The 26,888-nt window shown below is 43.5% G+C and overlaps 1 protein-coding gene across 12 annotated transcripts in view; it reads right to left on the minus strand.

The window, feature by feature from the left end:
• LOC116502897 (cholinesterase-like) overlaps positions 1–26,888 on the minus strand; it is a 36,921-nt gene that overhangs the window by 3,327 nt on the left and 6,706 nt on the right. The window contains exons 3-6 of one of the 12 annotated variants that reach the window (XM_032208892.1): positions 22,858–23,020; positions 21,140–21,198; positions 3,841–3,995; positions 78–127 (exon numbers count right to left, since the gene is read on the minus strand). In XM_032208892.1, the coding sequence (XP_032064783.1) occupies positions 117–127; positions 3,841–3,995; positions 21,140–21,198; positions 22,858–23,020 (388 nt within the window). In that variant the 3' untranslated portion in view covers positions 78–116. Of the gene's footprint in view, positions 1–77; positions 128–3,840; positions 3,996–8,344; positions 9,861–12,952; positions 13,388–15,118; positions 16,788–18,693; positions 19,064–21,139; positions 21,228–22,857; positions 23,021–26,888 lie in introns of those variants that run through there. The other 11 variants (XM_032208901.1, XR_004254617.1, XR_004254618.1 and 8 more) reach the window with 11 other exon arrangements.

The following is a 26,888-nucleotide window of genomic DNA, read 5'->3' on the forward strand; positions in this document are numbered from 1 at the left end:
AAAAATTCTAGTCCCCCCACTTTTTGAAATTATCCAACTTGATTCTGATTGACAGCTATTAAGCATTGAATTCTTACCTCCTGTCTTCTTTCTAGTCTGATGAAACAGAATCTCCCTTAGCACACATCTGCAAAACAAAGAAAAATGAAATATTCAGGTAAGGTCAGTGGTGGGTTCCTACCGGTTCGGACTGGTTCAGTTGAACCGGTAGTGGAATGGCGGCCTGGGTCTCTGGAACCAGCAGCAACCCAGGTGTCAGTGTTCCAAATATCATCCAGAATTAAATCAGAGTTCGAGACATAACTTTTATCAAAGTTCCGACTTAATAAAGCAGATATTTTGGTACAAACTGTGGAAACCCGAATCTGAAAGCTTCCTGAGTTCCCATTCAGTTGAAAGTTCAAAACCTTGCCCCCACACCCACAAGTCCATCACATGGTCCAATGTTCCTCTGCCACGCTGGCATTTCCACCCATCTAGTTCCGGTCAGGTGCAGAGGTGCGGACACAAAAGATGACCTTGGGCTTCTAGAAAGGAATGTTTTATTTTGAAAACAAACACATTCTACTCAGTATTCCCCCCTCTCTATTCCCCACTAATGAAACAGCATAGAAAAAAAAATAATAGAAAGTGTGGCAGGCCAAAGATCCTAAAAGGAATATGATTGCAGGCCTGACACCAGGCCTGTCACACCCCTGAACTGGTTCCCCAGTCGCCACTGTTGCCGCCACCATATTGTTTTTCAGTTCTGTGCATGCGCAGAACAATTTCTATTGAACTGGGCATGCAAATTGGCAGTAGCCCAGCCGGAACCCACCCCATCTTATCTCTAAAGAATCTGAATCTTGAGAGGCAAATGACTTGGGTTTTGTAATTTGTTAACTATCATAGTTACTTTGTATTTTAATCTGATTTATATTCTTTCTTTTAAAGTGGTGTTCAGATTTATTAGTTTTTAACATTCCTAAACTGGTAAACAAGCTGGAGACTAGCTCCTGATAAGAAAAGTTTGTTAGTATAAATTGGGGTCTGGCTTATCCCTTCTGTGAACCCTTTCGCCTTATAATTTATGCCCCTTCAGACCTCATTTTAATAAACATGTATGCTATTATCCTGTCCAATCAACTTTCCTCTTTCAGATTTTTTTGTTAACTATAAAAGGGGATGTAAGATAAAGTTCGGGGGTCCCTCTTTGAATGAGGGGAAAAACCTTTTGTCTGAATATACTGATAAATTGTAATAAAATAATCTTCCTTGTCTTGGTTTATCTCATTGGGGACTAGGCACTAGCCTGAAAAAGCCATATCTGGCCTTCAATCTAGCAGTTGGATTCTGAGGATTCCATGAATTCACGGCATAATATGTCAAACCTATTGTTCGTCACACTGTCAGCCAGATGTTTAGAATGGATTTGACATTTTTTGTCCACCTATTCAGCCCTTCCCGAAGAGCTGGGAGAAGCAGAAATTGTTTGATGATGTTAAAGGTACCGTTGCAGGATGTAAGCTGTTCTAAGTAAAGCTGCAATTAGGACAACACACAATTTCTTTTTCCACAGTCGCTCAACTTCAATTCGCAAGTCCTGGTACTTTGTGATTTTTTTTTCTTGCTGTTTATCTTCGATTCGTGCATTTTTTTTATGGTATTTGGTATTTATTGTACATTTATAGGCCGCCCTTTTCCCTGAGGGGACTCAGGGCGGCTTACAATAAAAGGGGGAAAGGGGAGTGTAGGACAAATACAAAAAGAAGTGTGAACGAGAGTAAATTAAACAGTAAAACACAACATTCACTCGACATTCGGGAGGGGCGAGAGTAAAAACTTATCCCCAGGCCTGACGGGCTAGCCAGATCTTGAGGGCTGTGCGGAAGGCCTGGACGGTGGTGAGGGTACGAATCTCCACGGGGAGATTATTCCATAGCGTCGGAGCCGCAACAGAGAAGGCTCTCCTCCGAGTAGTCGCCAGTCGGCACTGACTGGCGGATGGAATACGGAGGAGGCCAGCTCTATGCGATCTGATGGGACGCAGGGAGGTAATTGGCAGAAGGCGGTCTCTCAAATAGCCAGACCCACTACCATGGAGCGCTTTATGGGTGGTGAGTAGGACCTTGAAGTGCACCCAGAGATCGACAGGTAGCCAGCACAGCTCACGGAGGATCGGTGTTATGTGGGCGAACCGTGGTGCGCCCACGATCACTCGCGCGGCCGCATTCTGGACTAGCTGAAGTCTCCGGGTGCTCTTCAAGGGCAGCCCCATGTAGAGCACGTTGCAGTATTCCAGCCTAGAGATCACAAGGGCTCGAGTGACTGTTGTGAGGGCCTCCCGATTCAGGTAGGGCCGCAACTGGCGCACCAGGCGAACCTGGGCAAATGCCCCCCTGGTCACAGCTGAAAGATGGTGGTCGAAACTCAGCTGTGGGTCCAGGAGGACTCCCAAGTTGCGGGCCCTGTCTGAGGGGTATAAATTTTGTCCCCCCAGCCTGAGTGATGGTACGTTGGTCAAATTTTTGGGAGGAAAACACAACAGCCACTTGGTCTTGTCTGGGTTGAGTATCAGCTTGTTTGCTCTCATCCAGTCTTTAACGGCCTCAAGACCCCGGTTCATCACATCCACCGCTTCATTGAGTTGGCACGGGGCGGACAGATACAACTGTGTATCGTCCGCATATTGGTGGTATTTTATCCCGTGCCTCCGAATGATCTCACCCAGCGGTTTCATGTATATGTTAAATAGTAGGGGGGATAAGACCGAACCCTGCAGCACCCCATAAGTTAGGGGCCTCAGGGACGATCTCTGCCCCCCCACCAACACCGACTGCGACCTGTCCGAGAGGTAGGAGGAGATCCACTGCAAAACAGTGCCGCCCACCCCTATCTCCCGCAGTCGTCGCAGAAGGATACCATGGTCGATGGTATCGAAAGCCGCTGAGAGGTCAAGGAGAACTAGGATGGAAGCGCGGCCTCCATCCCTAGCTCTCCAGAGATCATCGGTCAATGCGACCAAAGCAGTTTCTGTGCTGTAACCGGGCCTGAAGCCAGACTGGAAGGGGTCTAGATAGTTAGCTTCCTCCAAGGTACGCTGAAGCTGGAGGGCCACCATTGAAGGTATTGCAATGTCAATGAACCATACTTTTTTCTTTTCAACTATTGTTATGTCAGGTGTGTTGTGGGTCAAGTGCCTGTCAGTCTGAATTCTGAAGTCCCACAAGATCTTGACTTTCTCATTCTCTAAAACATACTGAACCTGATGTTCCCAGTGGTTTTTGCTGTACTCAAATTCAAACTTTTGGCACAATTTCCAGTGAATGATCTTAGCAACGCGGTCATGGCATTGTAGGTAGCCAGTTTGTGGAATTTTGCTGCACCCACTGATCAAGTGGTCGACTGTCTCCCGTTTCTCATATATGATGTTCCTAGTAGCACAGTTTTTTGCAGTTCCGCTGGTGTTATTGCAGAAAGCTGCGATTTCTTTATGTGTTTTGTAAAATTCTTGGACATAGTACCAAGTGCCCCGGATATCACTGTCATCAAGGTATTATCATCATCATCATCATCATCATCATCATCATCATTATTGCTGTTATCTTTATGTGAGCAACTAGGGCATACAAAGTAATTTCCTGAGACACGACTAGAGAGCTAACTCTTGGGAGGTTTTTCCAGCCCCTGCAAAAAGTGACCAAAAATAATTTTAAAAGATTTTTAGAGATCGCTCTGTGAGTGAGGTGGTTGACCTTTAAATTTGATCTTGTAAAAAATAAATATAAATAAGATTTTTAGAAATAACTTGTTCATCAGCCACTACTGCCATCCAAAGGCAGGACAAATAGCCAAACTTACGTGACTTTGACAAATGCTTCTTTAGAAAACTGCAGTGGTGGACAGGCTCTTTCTCTGTTTCATGGGATGAATCACTATTAAGAACGAAGAAATTCTGCTCCGTGGCATTATAGAGCGGCCACTCATCCTTGGTGGCCACCAACCCATCAGGATTCCTATGAAGGAAGAAAAGGATACAGATTTTCCAAAGAGTCGAGTCGTTTAAATATAAGGAAGAATCCAAGTCACCAACCGTCAGGAGTTTAGTTTAGTTTAGTTTAGTTTAGTTTAGTTTAGTTTAGTTTAGTTTAGTTTAGTTTAGTTTAGTTTAGTTTAGTTTAGTTTAGTTTAGTGTCATTGCACATTGTACAACCAAATTAAATGCCATCCGTCTTCAGTGTACATTATAACTATAAAAATAAAAACAAAAACACACATCCTTTACATTCTATATAATTGAAATTGAAAAACCCAATATTGCACAATACCATAGAATTCAATATAGTTACTGCCCTCAGATAGAAGCTTTCCTTGTTTTTATTGGCATATACTGTCGGCCAGATGGTAATAGTTCAAGAAAAGGGTGCCCAAGATGAGATGGAACTTGAAGAATGTTTTGAACTTTCTTAAGGCAGCGGAAGCTATAAAGCTTTTCCAAAGAGGGGAGAGGGCAACCCATGATCCTCTGGGCAATGACGTTAACTCTCTGGAGTGCTCTCCTATCTGCCACTGCAATTGGCAAACCATACACAGGTGCAGTAAGTTAAACAAATCACTGGTATAAGGTCTTCTGCTTCAGCAGGGGGTTGGACTAGAAGACCTCCAATGTCCCTTCCAGCTCAATTTTGATTATTCTGATTATTATTATATACTTTATTTATTAAATATGAAACTCAGTCAACTGAACATTTAAAAATGTATCACAAATACAATATATGTATATATATAGGCACGCACACCATGCGCACACACACACACACACACACATATCGGCTCATCACAAGAGACCATCCAGACAGAAACCCAATATTTTTATATTGGCTAGCTGATGAGAGCTAAATAGCTTGAAATAGATCTATACTAGTCTCCCTTTATTTATTTATCAGCACAAATACAAATGTAGCAAAGGCAACAGTAAAAATATTGGGTTTCTGTCTGGATGGTCTCTTGTGACGAGCCGATAGACAGAGAATGGAAGCAGTAAACGTCCTCCCATATTTGGGCATACCAGGGGTTGTAGGTAAATACATACCTATTCCCTGGCTCAGCTGATAAGGAGAAGAACTCTGTGGCTTAATGGTTAACACATCTGCCTAAGATGCAATACAGCACAGGTTCTAATCCCAGTAAGGGTATGGCTAGCTGATGAGAGCTAAATAACTTGAAATAGATCTATACTAGTCTCCCTTTATTTATTTATCAGCACAAATACAACATATATATATGAAAACAAATATATATATATATATATATATATATATATATATATATATATATATATATATATATATATATATATACACACACACACACATACATACACATATATATACACACATACAAATGTTCTCCCTTTGTTTCTGTTGTTTTCCAGTTCAGCCAGAGTCCAGTTGATGATTCCAGCTGACTAACATATCACTCGAACTGCCCATGTATTAATGGCTTTAATTATGTTTCCAGCATTCAGCTTTGATTTTAATATTTTGCGGACCCTCCTGATGTATTCCTTTTGTGTTGACCATTTAAGATGTTATCTGCTTCCAATATGCCTAGGTAATTATAACCATCATCCTTTGCTAATGCTTTCACTATATTTCCATTTCCCTAATCTATTCCTTCTGTTTTTTCCATTTTTCCTCGTCTCATGGATAATATAGCACATTTTTGAAGCCCAAAGTTCATATTGATGTCACTGCTGAACAGTTGAACTGTGTTAAGTATTGATTTAAGTTTAGTGGGGCTTTCCGCATACATTTTTAAGTCATCCATGTATAGTAGATGATTTATCTACTATTTTTTGATTATTGATTATTGATTTGACTATTGATTTGACTATGGATTATTATTATTATTGTTGTTGTTGTTGTTGTTGTTGTTGTTATTATTATTATTATTATTATTATTATTATTATTATACAATTGTATCACAGCGGCCAGTTGTTTCGCTGGATTTGGCATTGGTTACTAGTCAGGCCCCACCCATGGGCCTAGGACGTCGTAACGTATTTTCGTAATATGCGTGCAGATCCAAGCAGTGCGGCCTTTTGCATTTGACTGATTGTGATTTTGTCAATTTTTAACTGTTTTAAATGTAATTCCAGTGCTTTTGGAATAGCACCCAGTGTGCCAATTACCACTGGAATTACCACTGCTGGTTTGTGCCATAGTCGTTGAATTTCGATTTTTAAGTTCTGGTATTTTGTTATTTTTTCATGTTCCTTCTCGGCGACCCTGCTATCACCATCATCATCATCATCATCATCATCATCATCACTATTATTATTATTATTGTACAATTGTATCACAGCGGCCAGTTGTTTCGCCGGATTTGGCATTGGTTACTAGTCGGGCCCCACCCAGGGGCCTAGGACGTCGTAACGTATTTTCGCAATATGCGTGCAGATCCAAGCAGTGCGGCTTTTTGCATTTGACTGATGGTGATTTTGTCAATTTTTAACTGTTTTAAATGTAATTCCAGTGCTTTTGGAATAGCACCCAGTGTGCCAATTACCACTGGAATTACCACTGCTGGTTTGTGCCATAGTCGTTGAATTTCGATTTTTAAGTCCTGGTATTTTGCGATTTTTTCATGTTCCTTCTCGGCGACCCTGCTATCACCTGGTATTGCGATGTCTATGATTGTGACCTTATTTTTCTCAACCAGTGTGATGTCTGGTGTATTATGCGCCAGTATTTTGTCGATTTGTATACGGAAATCCCACAAGATCTTGACCATCTGATTTTCTGTGACTTTTTCAGGCTGATGTTCCCACCAGTTTGTTGCTGTTTTAATATTATAATTTTTGCACAAATTCCAATGGATCATTTGTGCTACTGAATTGTGCCGCAATTTATAATCAGTCTGCGCAATTTTTTTACAGCAGCTGAGTATGTGATCAACAGTTTCGTCAGCTTCTTTGCAAAGTCTGCATTTGGCATCATCAGAGGATTTTTCGATTTTGGCCTTAATGGCATTTGTGCGGATAGCTTGTTCTTGCGCAGCCAGGATTAGTGACTCTGTTTCTTTCTTTAATGTACCTGTTTTTAACCATAACCAAGTTTGTTCCCTGTCCACTTTATCTTTTATTTTTTCCAGAAATTGACCATGCAGTGCTTTGTTCTGCCAACTCTCCATTCTTGATTTTATCACATCTTTTCTGTATTCTTGTTTTGTCTGTTGGGCCTTCAGTAGATTTTTGTTCTTTACTTCGATTAATAGATGTTCTTGACTTTCTTTTAAATAATCAGCCAGTGCACGTTTTTCTTCTTCAACTGTTTGCTTCACTTGTAATAATCCTCTGCCACCTGATTTTCGTGGCAGGTATAGTCTATCAGTATCACCACGTGGATGTAAACTGTAGTGCATTGTCATTAGTTTCCTGGTTTTTTCGGTCCAAAAGGTCCAAATCAGCTTGTGTCCAGTTAACTATGCCAGCTGTGTATCTTATAACTGGTATTGCCCAGGTATTTATGGCCTTGATTGTATTTCCACCATTCAATTTAGATTTCAAAATTTTCCTAACTCTGTTGGTGTACTCTCGTCTGACAATAGTTTTTACTTCTCCATGCTTGATGTTATCCAACTGCAGAATGCCTAAGTATTTGTAGGCTTCATTTTCTTTGCATTTAATTAGTTGGCCATTGGGCATTTCAATTCCCTCAGATGCAGTGATTTTGCCCCTTTTTATGGATACAGTGGCGCATTTTTCCATGCCAAACTGCATTGAAATATCGGTGCTGAATACTCGGACTGTATTTGTCAATGATTGGATTTCTATTTCTGACTTTCCATAGAGTTTCAAATCATCCATATATAGTAAATGCGAAATTTTTTCAGCTTTTTTGGCTGTTTGGTAGCCTAATTTCATTTTTTTTAAGATTACTGATAGTGGGATCATTGCGATGATGAAGATCAGAGGTGAAAGTGAATCACCCTGGAAAATTCCTCGCTTGATATTAACCATTCCGTAGCTCTCATTCCCTACATTCCCTAATATTATTATTATTATTATTATTATTATTATTATTATTATTATTTATTCATTAAACATGAAACTCAATCAACTGAACATTTAAAAACTTTTAAATATTAAATTATTATTATTATTATTATCATCATCATCATCATCATCATTATTATTATAATCATCATCATTTGTATTAATGATGTGACCTGTAAACATACACAAAGGAATAGTGTGCATTAATTTTTGGCTGCATTACTTTAGATATAAAGTGCATTTGTTGAATGGAAAGGCTTTCTTTGGAGTTAAAATAAAAATTAGAAATAAAGTGAATTACTTACCCAGTTCTGGCAAACTCTGCCCAGTAGTGCATCATCTTATAGCTCAGCCTGGCTTCAGCCTCTGTGTACGTTTGATTGACAGGAAACACTGATTCAAGGGTTCCAAAAATATAAGCAATCTCAGCATCATGATGTGGTCCAGTCCATTGAGGCCAAGATGAGCTTGAAGGGTGATGTGCAAATAAATAGGCATATACAGGAAGCCCTGTATTCCTGATATTTCCTGCAACTTCAATCATTGGGCATGCAATGACTAAATCTGTAAAGAGGTTGCACAGAGCAGAACGGTATCGTGCTGGGCCATCATTTCCTTCACTGTACCTCAGGGCAATACTTTGAACAACTTCATCAGTTGCATTTGGCACCAACATTCTTATCCCTTTCAGAAGCTGCTCCTCATTGATGAGACTTTCCTTACTCTCAGAGAAAAGATCGTGGATAAATGTGCTCCCTTCATCAAACACTTTTCCTATGAGGACAGGTTTGACTTGAATTTGCCCCTCCTCCATGAGCTTTTCTGGATCACCAAGCAAAAAGTCCCCATCTATGATAGGCCTGAATGGTACATTTAGAAGGCAGTCCTGGTTCAAGACCAAAGAGCCTTGATGCTGAATAAGTTCAGAAACATTTTTTGTTTGCAGACAATGCATTATACTGATATTATTGTCCTCGGAACAACCTAGCAAATGAACAAATTTCAGTGATAACAGTTTGGCTTCCTCAGGAGACCTCCAAGCCCAGAAGGCATTGGCTGTTCCACTCTGCATCACCGCTTGCGCAAAAAGATCCTGGCTTTTTGGCGCGAGAAGATGGAAATTCACAGAAGCTCCTCCAGCACTGTGGCCAAAAAGGGTCACCCGAGAAGGATCTCCCCCAAAGGCAGCTGCATTCTCTTTTATCCACTTCAGGGCCAGCTGTTGGTCCCATAAGCCTAGGTTCCCTGGCACAATTGGGGGCAAGTACAGAAAGCCCAGAGCTCCCAAGCGATAATTGATGGTGACCACAATTACATTCTCAGTGGCAGCCAAAGATGCCCCATTGAACAAGGGCAGAGAAGACGTGGCAGCTGCATATGACCCTGAGTGTATCCAGACCAAAACAGGCACTGGTGAAGAAGGTTGTGGGTGTGGCACCCAGATGTTGAGGGAAAGGCAATCTTCTGACCGTGGTGTTTTAGGATGCCACACCATTGCTGCAATGTCGTCGTGAATAAATTGAGGACAGGAATTGCCAAATCTAGTGGCCTCCAGTGTTTGCTTCCATGGCTGATGTGGAAGAGGTTTCTGGAGACGCAACTTCCCCAGGGGAGGCTCAGCATAAGGAATGCCTAGATAGGCTGTCACAGATCCAGGGCCAGCCAAGAACGTCTTGCCCTTAATAGGGCCATAGCTGGTTATGACCACTGTGTCCCCATTAGAAGCAGAACTAGAAGCCAGTGGAAAGAGGAGGAGGAGGCAGCGTAAGAGTGACGAGAATAGCAGACAAGGCATTGCAACAGTAGGACTAGTCAGTGGACGTGGAAAAAATTGGAACCAATATGAGATTATTCCTCTTACTGTACAAGTCCACCTAATGCCAATTCATCATTGATTTACTGTGATGGTGGGGCTCCCTTTTTGTTGATGACACTAATGGGGAGCAGGGAGTGACTTAGTCACCTTTCTCCTTCTCCATGAAGAGTCTCCAAGGTTCCAGAAGAACCGCTTAGAACTCCTCGTTACCGATCCGCTAGTTCAGCGAATTAAGTTTTGACACAGAATGGCTAGTAAATTTTCTCTAGGGTTACCAATACACTTTTGTTATATATTGTTTGTGTTACATGTTGTTTATGTTACACATTTTATCTTTTTAACTTATTCCAAAATCCTTTTCTGGAACTTGGTGTACCAATCCCTAATATGGTTAAGATATAAATAAATGAATATAAATAACAATGTAAAGTATCCCCAAATCAACATTTTTATTTCTCCAATCCTGCTTTAAATAATCCAAGCATACAGCTGAATATCTCTCTCTCTCTCTCTCTCTCTCTCTCTCTCTCTCTCTCTCTCACACACACACACACACACACACACACACACACACAAACAGTATTTTTTCTTATTTCAGTATAGGATTTTCCATCTGAGACCAGCCTATTTGTAGACCACCATAGTTTAAGACAGTGCTTTTTAACATCTGAACAAATTTCCAGATTTTTTTTTTAACGAAGATATAAAACTGAAGTTGTTCTGTTCAAAACATTCCCAAATCCCCAAACCCCATTAATTAGCCTTTCAGGAGTGCCTGAAAAATGATTTCCCCAAAAACTATGGGAAGCCCAGCCTGAGCCTGTATAATGGTTACATTACCTTTAGGTGAATATTTTTCTCTCACAAGGTTGCTTATATTTATTTCTTAAGATTTTTACATTTGTGATATTATTTAAATAGTTGATTGTAGAAATCATAATCAGTCAGATGGGTGGCCTTATAAATTTGTCAAATCAATATATATTTTTCTTTATACAGCCATCCATCTCACAAAAACAAACCCTGATGGAGACACAGCGATCAATAAAATTAAACAATATAATTTCCACAGTGGAGAAAGTCATTGAAAAACTAAGCTTTTTGCCACAGTAGTCCTTTCATACATGGATACTGTGGGAAAGAAGAAGGGGATATTTTGGGGAATATTAAAAAGGCATATTTCTCCTAAAATATATTTCTCCTGGCCTGAACAAAACAAAATAAATTATTGATCACTGTTAATTTTAATTCATTCTTTTTTTAAAAAAATGTCATTGTCAATTTTAATTGGGTTTGGGATATTCTCTTTATTTATTTTTAACTTTTGTATTATGTGTTTCTTTTAATGTTGTACGCCGCCCTGAATCCTTGGGAGAAGGGCGGCATATAAATCTAATAAACCTAAACCTAAACCTAAATTAAAAATGGGAAAAATCTTAAGGGAGACAATAACCAGCACCAGTCTCCCTGCCCAAAACAGAAACTGAGGAGGCCAGTTTATAGAAATGAAGATTTGGTAATCCGTTTAGAAAGACTGGGTCTTTCAGATGTTCAGATGTTAAAAAGTAAAGAGCACAGCCTTAAACTGGTTAACTGTCCTCACTGTTGGGAAGTTTCTCCTTAATTCCAGGTTCCTTCTTTTAGAATAGAATAGCAGAGTTGGAAGGGACCTTGAGGGTCTTCTAGTGCAACGACCTGCCTAGGCAGGAAACCCTATACCATTCCAGACAAATGATTGTCCAATCTCTTCTTAAAAACTTCCAGTGTTGGAGCATTCACAACTTCTGGAGGCAACTTCTTCCACTGATTAATTATTCTAATTGTTAGGAAATTTCTCCTTAGTTTTAAGTTGCTTCTCTCCTTGATTAGTTTCCACCCATTGCTTCTTGTTCTACCCTCAGGTGCCTTGGAGAAGAGTTTGACTCCCTCTTCTTTGTGGCAACCCCTGAGATATTGGATCACTGCTATCATGCCTCCCTTAGTCCTTCTTTTCATTAAACTAGACATACCCAACTTCTGCAACAATTCTTCCAATGTTTTAGCACCCAGTGCACATGCACACGCTGGCCAACTGAGTTCCCTAAAGCCTCCAGAGTGCAAAAAACTGGCCCTATGGGCAAACCAGAAGTTTGGCAACGGACTTCTGGTTTGCTCATAGAGTTGTTTTTTGCCCTCTGGAGGCTTTAGGAAAGCCTCCTGAAGGTGCCTGAAGTCTCCAGAGGGCCTCCTGGTGGGGGGAGGGGAGGCTTTTTTGCCCTCCCCAGGCTCCTATAAAGCCTCTGGAGCCTGGGGAGGATGAAAAAAGCATGCAAAAAATGGGGCGAGCGCCTCTCATGCACACATGTGCACTGCGGGGACCACCCGTTGCATTATTGGTGTGGCACACCTGCACATGCGCTCCCCCCACCTATGGCATGTGAGCCAAAAAAGGTTCGCCATTGCTGACATATACTGTATCTGTGCATTTCGTTTTTCTTACCTAAATGTTTTCTTGCCTAAATTTTGTCTGACATTCCCTTTTCCTGCCAGCTGTAACGTTAATCAGCTTTGGGCATTTCTAATCTTGAATTTGGTCGCAGCACACATAATCCTCGACTTATTACCACAATTAAGCCCAACCTTTCTGTTACTAAGCAAGACAGTTAAATGAGTTTTGCTCTATTTTACTATCTTTCTTGCCACAGTTGTTAAGAATCACTGGAACTGTTAAATTAGTAACATGGTTGTTAAGTGAATCAAGCTTCCCCACTGACTTTGCTCAGCAGAAGGTCCCAAAAACGTGATCATATGACTCCCAGGACATGCAACTGTCATAAATACATGCCAGTTGCCAAGTATCTGAATTTTGATCCCGTGATTGTGGGGATGCTGCAATGGTTATAACCTGCCTGGAATCCCCGAGAGTGAGTTGAACAGGCATACAAAATTACAAAGTTTGGTATTTTGACTGAAGGGATTGTGGTCTCTTTGCATATGGCTAGCCTGGAATAGGAGTAACAGGCTAGAAAAAAACCAAAAAATTCTAGTCCTTTCCTAAAAATAATCTTCCAGTTCTAAATGGGGGAAAAAATGATATTTTAAAATTCTACAGACTTACCTGCTTGTCAGATTGAACAGGACTGCTTGTAAATATCACCTTCTGCTTATTCCAAAGGGGGGAGCAGTTTCTTAGATGATCAGAATGTATTCTGATATCACACGAATAATGATTATGAAAAGAGAAACTTTATATATTGCAGGGATTTGCATTGACCAACTGGATTTTGCACATAAAGAGGGAGGAATCAGCAAATATTGGCAAAAGGTTTCAAAATCAAAGCGGTGGAAAAACAGAGAACTTCAATCAAAGGGGGTACAGAGGACAGTTGCTATCTCTGGTGTGCAACCTGCAGCCTTGAAAAGAGCCATTACAATATCTGCCCAGATTTCAAAGCAATTAAAGAACCTGAAAACAAATAACAAATATCTGAAGTGTTCTTAAACTCAGGTGCTGATCAGGTTCAGTTTCCTTGCTTCTTCCTGGGTATTGCTCCTATTGAAAAAGAAGGATGAATAACTAAGCGTGTTACTAAAAGTTAATAAAATTCATATGCTTTCATATAACTTTTTCATAGAATCATCAGGCTGGAAGGGGCCTTGGAGGTCTTCTAGTTCAACTTCACACACAAGCAGGAGACCTAGGCTTATACCATCCCAATCAAATGGTTGTCCAGTCTGATTTTTGAAAACCTGCACTAATAGAGCAACCACAAAAACAAGAGTCAAGCTATAGCACTGATTACGTTTCTTACCGTGTTTCCCCAAAAATATGACATGATCTGATATTAAGGCTAAGCCACATTTTTCTGGTGGGCAAAAATATAAGCCCTCCCCCGCAAATAAGCCCCCTGAACAACCTACCTCTGGCCAGGCAGAGCACCGCTCACCAACATAGCGGTATCCCAAAGGTCCCAATGGGCGGGGAAGGCAAAGATTATTGCGTTGTTTGGCGCCTTCGGGATACCGCTAGGTTGGTGAGCAGCGCTGTGCCCAGCTGAAGAGAGGGGTTGCCGGGCGGCTGCTCTCTTGCGAGCGGGCTCCCAAAGAGCCAGGCACAGCCTCATGGGCAAATGGCTGTGTTGTGCGTACGCTCTATGGTTGTACGCTCCACCAGCAGCTGGCCCACAACCACAGAGCATACGCCCAGAGCGGCCACTGCCGGAAGATTCGGTTTGGATGCCGCCAAAAAAGCCATGCAGCAGCGGCAGCGGAGGTACTCTTCGTCTGCAGAGAGAGCTGGGCCAGGGCATTGTAAGGCTGGGAGGCACACGAGCGGGAGTGGAACAGCCACTCGTGCAACCCCCCTCTCCAGCCATGCAGAGTATCTTTCACTGGTATTTCGAAGGTGCCAAGCCACGGGAGCTGGGCGGTGGCGAACAGGCGCTCACACTGCTTGGCGATACCCCTAGGACAGTGAATGGTGCTTTGCCCAGCTGGAAAGGGGTTTGCCGGGTGGCTGCTTGTGAGCGTGGTCTCTTCATGGCTGTTGTGTTGCGCTACTGCAGCGCAGCACAGCCATTCGCCCCTGAGGCTGTGCCCGGCTCTTTGGGAGCCCGCTCGGAAGAGAGTAGCCACCCGGCAACCCCAAAACAATAAACCCTCCCCTCATAATAAGGCCCAAGCCATATTTTGAGGGTAAAAAGAAAATAAGACCCTGTCTTATTTTCGGGAAAACACAGTACTATTGAATTTCATTTTGTTGGATAGGGCCAATTGTTCAAGTCTGTCAAGATTTTTCTGGAACTTGAGCCTATCTTTTATAGATAAAGAAGAGGAGGGGCCAGCCAGTGGTAGGATTTGCCAGTTCACCAAACTGCGCAGAATCGTAACAACTGGTTCATTCGAACCAGCTGAATCCCACCCCTGATACATGGAGGGAAGGAAGCTGTGGGATACCACAAGGTTCCGTCTTAGGTCCAGAAGTCCGAAAATGGGCCCATTTCTGGTCTCTGGAGGTCCATTTTTTGCCCTCCCGGAAGCTCAAGGAAAGCCTCCGGAACCTGGGGAGGGCAAAAACTCTCCCCTTGCTGTGGTACAGGAGGCTGAGTAGGCCACGCACACCATAGCCACGCCCACCCAGCAACCAGGCAGAGAACCGGGTGCTTAAAGTTTTGAATCCCATTCCTGAATCTACCCATTTGTTAGATTTAAGGAGCTCAGCCCTATGAAAAAAAGACATTTGAGTCTTAAGGTTGTAGCAAAATTTTGCAGTCAGAATTCCTGATTGCTTTATTTATTTATTTTCTTACTACATCAAGTTCTTAAGTTATTGTCAGGATAACAGGATTTTTATCCAAAGAATTCAGGCGATATTTATTAAGAGGTTATTTATTACGAGATAAGTAATTACTCCTAAGAATTTATTATTTACAGCAAAGATTTGGTAGGTTTTAGTTGGCTCCTTAATCATCTTCCAAGATGCCACCTAAAAGAACAATGGATCCATCTAGAAGGTTCTCTGGCACAGCTCATAAATTTTGAAGAAAAGTCTTGATTGGTTCCCGAGAGAAATAAACACATAAATGCTATTCTGAAGCCAACAAAATTATAGCTACAGCAGGTCTTCAAATGGTCCTTTAAGATTGGAAGCCTTCCACAAAGGGGTTCAACCTAAGTGGCAGCCCTTCCTGGTAGGCCAGTTCAAGAAACAAGCAATGCAGAGATTCCAGGATGCTCTTCTCTGTAGTAGGATAGAATGGCCGGTTTTATTTATTTATTTATTATTTGTATCCTGCCTTTATTATTTTTATAAATAATTCAAGGAGGTGAACATATCCAACACAACTGTCTTCTCCTATTTTCCCCAACAACAACATTGGGAAGTGAGTTGGAATGAGGGAGCATGGCTGATCCAAGGTCATCCATCCGGTTTCATGGTTAAGGTAGGACAACAACTCACAGTTTCCTGATATCTAACCTGGGGCCTTAATCTTAAACTTAAAAGTTTACCTAACGATCCAATCTGAATCAATCAATGGAACCAAGAGTTTAATCTTCCGGGTTTTTGGACTCTTGCTGGAGCCCACATTCTGGGAACTTCACTCTTGCAGAATGTGTCTTTGGGCTATTGTATGTGTGTTATTTGGGCTATTGTATGTGTGTTCTCTGCCTGGTTGTGTGTGGCTTTTTAGTTATCCATCTAAGAAGCTCTCTCATTCCCATCTTATGCTAAACAAGATGGGGTTTGTGGAATCAAAATTCAGCACCCAGATCAAATAATCAAGGCTTGCAGCAGTCTTGATTGCTAACAGTGAGGGGCCAGAGAAATTCCCTCCAGAAAATAATGGGAGGAATTCCTGCAGTTAAAAGGATGCACTCATATTTACACATTTCAAAATGGAGGGAGAAACGATGCATGCATACATATACATAAGTAATAACATAATATATCTCAAGTTACTTCCTGCCCTTCAGTTATCTGGAAAGGACAATGGTCTTAGTTAGAAGAAATATTTGTATCTTGAGATTCAGGTTTGCCCATGGGAATGTTCTGATAAAATTCATTACAAGCCACTGTGGGTGACAAGGACACATTCCTTATGTCTCCATTTGTTTATTAAATAGTCCCAATCCTCTGAAAATTGATTCCCCCCACCCCACCCATGCTGAGTTTCATTCCCATGCTTCCTCTTTCCCAGCTCTGTGTAATATTTTTATATGTTACTCTTAATGACTCATTCATTTCTCTTCCGCAAAAGCCGTTAGCACCAGCTTGGAAAGCTTCCACTCCACGCAGCGAGGCTGAGTCACAAAAGTGCAACTGTTTAGAATGCCAATGGGAAGCTCTTATTTAGAAAAAAAGTCTAGCCCCTTTCTGAAATCATCCAACTTGATCCTGCTGTTAAGCATTGAATTCCTACTTTCTTCCTAGTCTGAATCACCTTCGGACTTTTCTGCAGAACAAAGAACAATGAAATATTAAGGTAAGGTGGACATTTTATCTCTAAAGAATCTGAATCTAGAAGTTGGATTCTTCCATGGGTTGGAGCAGGGGTGGGTTCCGGCAGTCGCTACTGACGGTTCGCTCATGGCTTCGCGTGCACGCTTGATAAAATTGCTCTGCACATGCACAGATGCAAAAAGCAAGATGGCGGCATCTATGGCGCTGCCCGGAGAACCGGTTCCGGTTCTCCAGGCAAGCCTGGGTCGCTGTCGGTTCCAGTGACCCAGATCACAAAACCATTATTGATTCGGCCAAACCGGTCCAAACTGGTAGGAACCCACCACTGAGTTGGAGGTATAATATATATTAAATATGTCAAATCTATTATTCGTCTCATAGTCAAACAGAAGTTTAGAATAGATTTGACATTTTTGGTCCAGCTATTCAGTCCTTCCTGAAGAACCTGGGAGAAGAAGATATTGTTGGATGGTGTTAAAGATATTATTGCAGGATGTACCATATTTTTTGGAGTATAAGACGCACCGGAGTATAAGACTCAGCAAGGTTTTGAAGAGAAAAATAAATTTTAAAAATTGCATTCTGCAAACCTCCCAAAAACAGCCTGTTTTTTTTTTGTGAAAACGGGTCCCTTCCCCCCCCCCAAAAAAGGCATGAATAGCCTTTAGGCAGCTTGCAGAGTGCTCCTGGGGGGTGGGGGGCAAAAACGAGCAAAAAATGGCCCATTTTTTGCAAAAGCAAGCCCATTTTTTGTAAAAAAAAGAAAAAGGGCATGGATAGCCTTTAGGAAGCTTATAGAGCAGTGGTCCCCAACCCCCGGTCCGCGGACCGGTGCCGGGCCGTGGAGTACCTGGCACCGGGCCGCGCAGCGGCCGGGGGACATGAACAGCTGCCCAAAGGTCCGCGCGCACGCTGGTGGAATCCCCGGGCGCTGCTGGTACCGCCGCCACCGCCGCCCCCTGCGAAACCCAAGAGCGGCTCTTCTCCTGCTAGGCGGCTGGCTGAACAGCTGCCACCGCCGCGCACCTTCCTGCCTCAGCCGCTCCGTCGCTTCCAAGGAACGGCGTCAGCGGCGGCAGCTTTACTTCTGAGGTGCTGCACACTTCCCCAATAGTCGTCACAGCCCAGGTAAGAGAACGGGAACTTCCCGCCTGGCTTCCAGCCCGCACCGAAAGGGGGCCGTTGGGGTTTTTTGTGGAGCTCGGAAAGACGCGCGTCAGCTGTGCGCGTCCGCCTCCTCGGGGCCACTTTTGCCCAAGCGCCCGAGGCAGCCAACCCTGGTAAGCAGGTGGTGGTTAACTGGCGCCTTTGCTGCAGGTTTTTCTGGAAGGGGCCACTGCCGCTGTCCGGAGGTGACCTTGAGCTGCTCGCTCGCTCTATGCGGGGCTGGTGGGGCTGTGACGCTCGGAGGTGGTGCGTGTGGGAGTGAGAGGCGCGGGGACTGGCTTTCTCTGGACCGGCTTTCTCCGGGGGGGGGAGGCGAAGGACCAGGCTGCAGCGCAAAGGCTCCTGGGCCGTGCACAAAAGCTCCTGGGCCGTGCGCAAAGGCTCCAGGGAAGAGAGCCCCGTGCGCCCCTGCGCGCGCTCAGCGGGCCACGGTAAAATTATCAAAGGCTGACTGGTCCGCGGCGATAAAAAGGTTGGGGGACCACTGTTATAGAGTACTCCTGGGGGCTGGGGGGGGGTAAAATTGAGCAAAAAAACAGGCCGCTTTTTGCTCATTTCTGCCCTTCCCCAGTCCCCAGGAGCTCTCTAAAAGCTTCCTACAAGCTATGCACGGCCATTTTGGTGAAGGGGGCAGGGTTTCAGGAGTAAAAAAAAATGCTGTATTCAGTGTATAAGACACACCCAGATTTTCAGCCTCTTTTTTTGAGTGAAAAAGGTGTGTCTTATACTCCGAAAAATATGGTAAGCTATTCCAAGTAAAGCTGCCTTTTGAAATTGAGTAATAGGGATTTTGTCAATGCCAATGGTGGTCAGGTGGTGATGCAGATATTCTGGGATTGATTATTATTATGGCTATTGGTGTTATCTTTACGTGAGCAACCAAGGTTTACGTAGAGCTCTCCTGAGACATAGCTAGAGATCTAATTCTTGGGATGTCATGAAAGATTCTTGCATTACCAAATGTATCACTAGGGTTATAAAATTGTCCAGTATAAAATAAAATTATGTTTTTTCAACCTCTGTGAGAAACTGACCCCCAATTTTTTTTTAAAGGATTTGTAACGGTCTCTCTGAATGAGATGGGTGGTCTTTAAATTTGATCTGTAAAAATAAATAAACATAAATAAGATTTTTAGAAACATATTTTTATCAGCCACTACTCCTGTCCTATAGAACAATTAATAGCCAATCTTATGTGGGTCTTCAGCCTTTGAAAAATGCTTCTTTAAAAGAACCGCAATGGTGAACAGGTTCTTTCTCCATTTCCTGGGATAAATCACTATTAAGAACAAAGAAATTCTGCTCTGTGGCATTATAGAGCGGCCACTCATCCTTGGTGGCCACCAACTCAGCGGGATTCCTATGGAGGAAGAAAAGGATTCATCGATTTTCCAAAGAGACAAGTCTTGATCTGAGAAACTGCCCTTTAGTGCCCCCTGCTGGTTGGAGACTTGGCACAGGGTTCCTGAAGGATTTTAAATATCAGAAAGGGTGCAAATCACCAATCAGCACGATTGGTGATAAAGGGCAATTTCTCAGATCAAGACTTGTCTCTTACCCCCTTCCTCAGTCCAACATGATCCTTGATCAGCTTCTGGTTATGAACAGTTTAACTTTGCTCCTTGCATAGAACCAAAGAGGAAGAAGAACTTTACTTCCCTACATTCATTAAACTAACTACTACACAGATCTACAACTGGTATGAGATACATAGTAACATAGCAATAGCACTTAGACTTATATACTGCTTTCCAGTGATTTTACAGCCCTCTCTAAGCGGTTTACAGAGTCAGCATATTGCCTCCCTACAATCTGGGTCCTCATTTTACCCACCTCAGAAGGATGAAAGGCTGAGACAACTTTGAGCCTGGTGAGATTTGATCTGCCAAATTGCAGGCAGCCGGCAGTCAGCAGAAGTAGCCTGCACTACTGCACTCTAACTACTGCGCCACCATGGCTCATAGCTACAAGAAGGACAATATGGGTAGTCCTCAACTTACAGCCGATTGCTTAATGACCATTGGAAGTTACAATGGAGTTCCCCAGAGCTACTTAAGACTCATTTTTGGAGTTATGATAGACACAGACGCCTACACCCACCACACACACACGCACACACACACACACACACACACACACAATGTGATCACATGATCATACTTTTATTGTTTCACAATGACTCACCTTTACCACCATTGTCACAGCAACCACAGCAACCAAAGTTCAACATCTCTAGAGTTGAAACTTTAGTATCTCTAGCGATTCCTTCTGGCTGATGTAGTTTAGATTGGCAGCCAAACTTTCTGAGGGGAGGGGCAGGGCTGCTGATCCAAACCTCGGTCACCTCCTCCTTGACTCTTGAAATCTGCCAATCCCAATCCAATCCCCCATTCCTCACACCCTGGGCACCTTCCATCTGGTGAGTTTCCCCTTCACTACTAACTCCCTTGCAAGCCTTTACTTGTTCTTCTAATGGTACAGTAACACTGTTTGTTCCTATCTCCCATTCACCTTCTTCATTCCGCTTGCAGAAGTAACATAACCCTGGAATGTGTGTGATACCATTGAAATTATAAAGGATGACATAATTAAGAATCGTTAGAAATGTGAGGGTTTTTCCCAGTACAATTGGGATAGTGGACTTACAGGTTGACTTACAACCATTCGTTTAAAATCGGTTCAAGTTTACAATGGCACTGAAAAAGAGACTTACAATTGGTCCTTGCACTTACAACTATTGCCGCATCCCCATGGTCATGTGATCAAAATTTGGGTGCTTGGCCGCTGGCATGTATTTACAATGGCTATAGCATCCCAGAATCTCATGATCAGCATTTGCAACCTTCCCAGCTGACCTTCGACAAGAAAAGCTGGATTCACTTAACCATATGACTCACTTGACGTGTAGTGATTTGCTTAACAACTATGGCAAAAAGGTCATTAAATTGGGGATGACTCATTTCACAACCACCTTGCTTAGCAACAAAAATGTTAGCCTCAATTGTGGTTGTAAACGGAGGATTTATCTGTATTAACTTGCCCCTCTAAACATATGCAAAGGAATAGGATGCATTACTTTATGGCTGTGTTACTTTAGATATAAAGTGCATTTGTTGAATGGAAAGGCTTCCTTTGAATTTGAAATACAAATTTATAGAAATAAAGTGAACCACTTACCCAATTCTGGCAAACTCTGCCCAGTAATGCATCATCTTACGGCTCAGTCTGGCTTCAGCCTGTGTGTAGGTTTGATTGACAGGCAGCACTGATTCAAGAGTTCCGAAAACATAAAGAATCACTGGAGCACATCATGATGCTGAGATTTCCTTCTTTTCCTTTTCTTTCTCCTTTCCTTTCCTTTTTCCTTTCCTTTCTCTTTTCCTTTCATTTCTTCTTTGCCATTTCCTTTCCTTTTTCCTTTCCTTCTTTTCTATTTCCTTTCTCTTTTCCTTTCCTTTCTCCTTTCCTTTTTCCTTTCCTTCTTTTCTATTTCCTTTCTCTTTTCCTTTCCTTTCTCCTTTCCTTTTTCCTTTCCTTCTTTCTCATTTCCTTTCCTTTTTCCTTTCCTTCTTTTCTATTTCCTTTCCTTTTTCCTTTCCTTTTCTTGTTTCCCATTTTCTTTCCTTTCCTTCTTTTCTATTTCCTTTCCTTTTTCCTTTCCTTTTCTTGTTTCCCATTTTCTTTCCTTTCCCTCTTTATCATCAGTCACTGCTCCCTTCTGTTGGAAGAAATATCCATCTGGTTCACTTCCAAGCAGGGAGAAAGACATTGGAAACACAGAGGCTGATTGGAAAGATGGTTTAATGGAGCAGAACCATCAAGCACATGGTCCTGGTACAGCTGACCACATGGAGTTGAGAGAGAGAGGTATACAGGAGGGGATTCAGCTGGTTCGGGCTGGTTTGAACCAGAATTTAATTTTACATCCAGTTCAGTGAACTGGTAGTTCCGACGACCAGCTGGCCCCACCCCACCGTGCCCCTCCCCCTCCCAGGAGTCCCCACACACCCCATTCTGGCTCCCAGGTAAGTGCATGGAGGCCCCCTGGGAGTGAAAATGGGCCTTGGGCGGCCGTGCTGCCCCCCCCATGCCCCATTTTGGCCATAGGAGGACTCCCTGCAGTCTCCTGTGAGCAAAACCGGGCTGCAGTGGGACTGCGCTGCCCACACCCATGGTCCGTATTTGCTCCCAGGAGGCTACAGGGAGGCCTCCAAGGACCAAAATGGGGCATGGGGGGCAGCGCACCCCCCGTGACCTATTTTCTTCTCCCAGAGGGGTGCAGGAGGCCGAGTGCTGCCTGTCACACCCCCTGTCCATGCCCACAATGGCCATGCCCACCCAGCCAGTCATTAGGGCAGAGAACCAGTTGCTAAATTAGTTGAATCCCACCACTGGAGGTATATACACCTTCTCTTGGGCTTGGCATTTGAGCTTCCTGTTCCTTTGCAAGAGTATGCATTCTATTGGTTATTGTCAGACTCCCATGGGGCTACGCAGGGATCATAGTTGGGGTTGTCTAAGCTCCCAAGTTTGGTTCAAGCTTGCTGGGTGATGATGTAATGAAGAGGCTTGTGCTCTGAACAGGTGTTGGGCAATGCTTATTGTGTCTTAATGACTTTGTCTTGATTTGGATCTTGAGTGTGGGCTAATCCTATCACCCTGAGGCTGAAGGTCTTTTGTCTTGTAGATAGGTTGGCCCAGTCTTTCTTAATGGGCACCAACTATCTGCTGGGGGCAGTGAGCTGAGCCTGACTTTCTGTCTCCCTTAAGATTTCTCTTTCTCTTTTAGGGGAAATATAATATTCTGCCTTTTTAAATATTTCTGAAAATATTTCATTCTTCTAGGAGGGGTGACTTCCCTCACTTCCAAAGGCAGGGCTTACGGCCGAACTTACGTGGGTCTTCAGCGTTGAAAAATGGCTCTTTAAAAAACCACAGTGGTGGACAAGCCCTTTCTCTGTTTCCTGGGATGACTTGGTATTAAGAACAAAGAAATTCTGCTCCGTGGCATTAAAGAGCGGCCACTCATCCTTGGTGGCCCCCAACCCAGCAGGATTCCTAAGGAGGAAGAAAAGGATACCGATTTTTTAGAGAGACAAATATTGATCTGAGAAACTGCACCCAATAGAAACTCCCAAAGGGGACTCTGAGGTGGAGGTGGGGATGCCCTTGAGTGCCCCCTGCTGGTTGGAAACTTGGCAGCAAGGTTATTAAGGCTTCTAAACATACAGGTAGTCCTCAACTGACAACAGTTCATTTAATGACTGTTTGAAGTTACCACAGAAAAGTGACTTAAAACCATTTTTCACACTTACTACCGTTACAGCATCCCCCATAGTCATGTGGTTTATATTTGGATGTTTGACAATTGACTCACATTTATAGCAATAGCACTTAGACTCATATACCGCTTCATAGTGCTTTTATAGCCCTCTCTAAGCGGTTTACAGATTTAGCATATTTACCCCAATAATCTGGGTCCCCACTTTACCCATCTCGGAAGGGTGGAAGGCTGAGTCAATCTTGAGCTTGGTGGGGTTTGAACTGCTGAACTGCAGCTAGCAGTCAGCTGAAGTAGCCTGACGTAATGCACTCTAACCACTGGGCCACCTCGGCTCTGGTTGCAGCCTCCCAGGGTTGTGTGATCTCATTTTGCAACCTCCTGACAAGCAAAGTTAGTGGTGAAACCAGATTCACTTAACAAACGTGTCACTAACTTAACAACTGCAGTGATTCAATTTAACAAATGGGGCAAAACGCATTTAACACATTTCTGACGTAGCTACAGAAATGTTGGCCTCAATTGTGGTCGACTACCTGAAATAAGAAAGGATCCAAGAGTCCAACCAGAAGGAGACTCTAAAGTTCTTCCCCATCCCTCCCTCTGATCCATGATCAGTTTAGCTTTGCTGGTTGCACAGAACCAAATTTGAAGAAAAACGTTATTTTGCTACTTTTATCAAACTAGTTGCTGTACAGATCTGCAACTAGTAGGGGTTATATAGTAAGATAACTACAAAGGAGACAATATGAGTAGTCCTCCATTTACAACAGGTTGCTTAATGACTATTGGAAATTATGGGGTTATTTCTCAGAGAAACTTACAAACCATTTTCAGAGTTACGCTGACACCACACACAAACACACACTGTGGGGTCATATGATCATATATTTGGTGCTTGACAACCTTTACCCACCATTTACAATTTCCCACAGTCGTGGGAATGTGGTTTGCAATGTTTTTGTCAATTTCTGGCGTTTACTTCCAGTTTCTGACAAAAAAATTACCATTGGGGAAAATGGATTCACTTCACGACTGCCACACTGGCTTATCATCATAAAAAAAAAAACAGTCATAACTTCAAATCCAGTCGTATGATGCTTTAACTTAAAACCACAACTATGACCATAAATCCAAGGTCAAGGATTACCCGTTAGCGTACTGTTAAAAATTGAAACTCAATGGGCTGGAATATCAGCGTCTGGAGCAGTCAGCGACTTTCAAAACGTGTGGACTTCAACTCTCAGAATTCCCCTTGCCAGCATGCTAGCTAAGACAATTCTGAGAGTTGAAGTCCACACATTTTAGAGTTGCTGAGGTTGAGAAAATCTCTCTGGAAGCTTGTCAGACCTGAAAGCCATCTTTTACTTTTTGGATTTCAGGCCTGCCACACTTTCTACTCTGGGAAAATGGGAAGGGGGGTTATACAGAGTTGGGTGATGGGTAGCCATAATAACATTCTTTCTCAGAAAGTCAAGCTCGCTTTTGCCCCTGCACCTGGACAGATGTCGATGGCAGGAGTCTTGCTTCGTGGCAAGGAAGGATTGGACCATGTGATAGACTTGTGGGTGTTGGGACAAGGTTTTGAACTTTCAACTGGGTGGGAAAACCTGGAGGCTTTCAGATTTGGGTTCTCCCAGATGTGCCAACATGACAGCTCTAATAAAGTGGAACTTTGAGGAAACTCAGGCCTTGGTGTCTTCTTTCATTGGGGGTATTTTTTTGGAACTCTGACAGCTTCTTTACTATCACCCTCACCTATACCAACAGTTTCCTTAAAGGGACAGATCATAATCAACCAATGGAACAGAAATTCAGAAATTGTGGGAGCTTCATCACTGGAAGTTTTCAAGAAGGGCCTGGATTGCCATTTGTCAGAAATGATGTAGGGTCTCCTGCTTGGGCAGAAGGGGGGGGGGGTTGGAGCGGGGGTGAAATTTAAAAAAATTTCCCTACCAGTTCTGTGGCCATGGCTTAGTGGGCTTGGTGGGGGTCATGTGACTGAGTGGGCATGGACAACTTGATGTCACTCACAGCAAAGTCGGGTGGCACCACCCCACCAAGCCACGTCCACAGAACCGGCAGAAAAGTTCAGCCAAGCCTTCTAGCGTTCAACCAGGCTGCTTCTCACCTCCTTCTCCTGTTTGCTTGGGCTGGCTGGTTGAAGCAGCACTGCAGCCGAGGCTCCCATGCCAACATTGGTGCTTCGCAGCAAGTAGAACTTTAGACAGGCCATTCAAGCCTCCACTGGCAGGGCAGCTGCCTGGCACAAAACCTCACAATTTTTCTCCTCCTCAGTGTCATCCCCCCTGCTCAAGCTGTGGTGGGGTCCAAGGGAATTATTTATTTGTTTGTTTGTTTGTTTGTTTGTCTGTTTATTTGTACGATTTATAGGCCACTCAATCCCGGAGGACTCCGGGCAGCTTACAACAAAGGAAAAGAAATAATACAAATGAAAATAAAAACAAGTTAAAATCAACACACATACATTCGTTATGATCAGGGCTGGACCTCAACAATGAGGTCAACAGCCCCAGGCCTGCCGGAATAGCCAGGTTTTAACAGCTTTTCTGAAGGCCATGAGAGTGGGTAAGGTCCGGATTTCTGGGGGTAGTTCATTCCACAGGGTCGGAGCGGCTACAGAGAAGGCTCTCCTCCGGGGAGCCGCCAGCCAACATTGTCTGGCTGACGGCATCTGAAGGAGGCCCACCCTGTGTGATCTCACCGGCCGTTGGGAGGAATGTGGCAGTAGGTGGTCTCGCAGGTATACTGGCCCTAAGCCATGTAGGGCTTTAAAGGTAATGACCAACACCTTGAATTGCGTCCGGAGACCAATAGGTAGCCAGTGCAGCTCGCGGAGGATAGGTGTAACGTGGGTGTACCTAGGTACACCCAATATCGCTCGCGCGGCTGCATTCTGGACTAGTTGCAGTCTCCAAACACTTTTCAAGGGTAGTCCCATGTAGAGCGCGTTGCAGTAATCCAGCCTTGAGGTGACTAGGGCATGAGTGACCGGAATCATTCCTGCCCTGGCGCAGTGAATTCTGGAAGGCTGAATGAAGTTTTCAACTGAGCGAGGAAGCACTGCAGAGCCAGGCCCTTCATACTTGCATCCAGCCCACTGGAATTCCCTGTGCCGGGGAAGATTCAGGAATGATTCCCACAGATTCCCCTGCTGAGGAGGAGAAAAACCGCTTGGGAGGTAGCTAGGCAAGAAGTGAAGGAGGACTCACCAGGCAGAAATCAGCTGGGCCACATGGTTGAGGCAAGCGAAGGAATCAGGGAGCAGGAGCAGCTATGCCTCGGGCGTGAGTCTAGGCCGGCAAGGCGCGAAAAGGAGTGAGTGGAAGGGGAGGGGCCAGTCAGTGGGATTTCTCGGTTCTTCCAATGGCACATAATTGCCACCATTGGTTCTGTAGAACCTGTCCGAACTAGCTGAATTTCACCCCTGGGTTGGAGCAGATGACCTACATGGTCCCTTCAAACTGTTAATCTGAATCTCAATAATAAAACTTTTACAAACATGTGCTATATTCACAACATAGTTCAGATTCTAGCTTTTGACATACATTCTCAACCATAGTGGCCAAAGTTCAATATCTGGCTAGATTAAATCTGTGTCTCCACCTTGCTGAACCAAATCCA

The sequence above is a fragment of the Thamnophis elegans genome, chromosome 2 (genome assembly GCF_009769535.1).
Source record: "Thamnophis elegans isolate rThaEle1 chromosome 2, rThaEle1.pri, whole genome shotgun sequence".
NCBI lineage: Eukaryota > Metazoa > Chordata > Lepidosauria > Squamata > Colubridae > Thamnophis > Thamnophis elegans.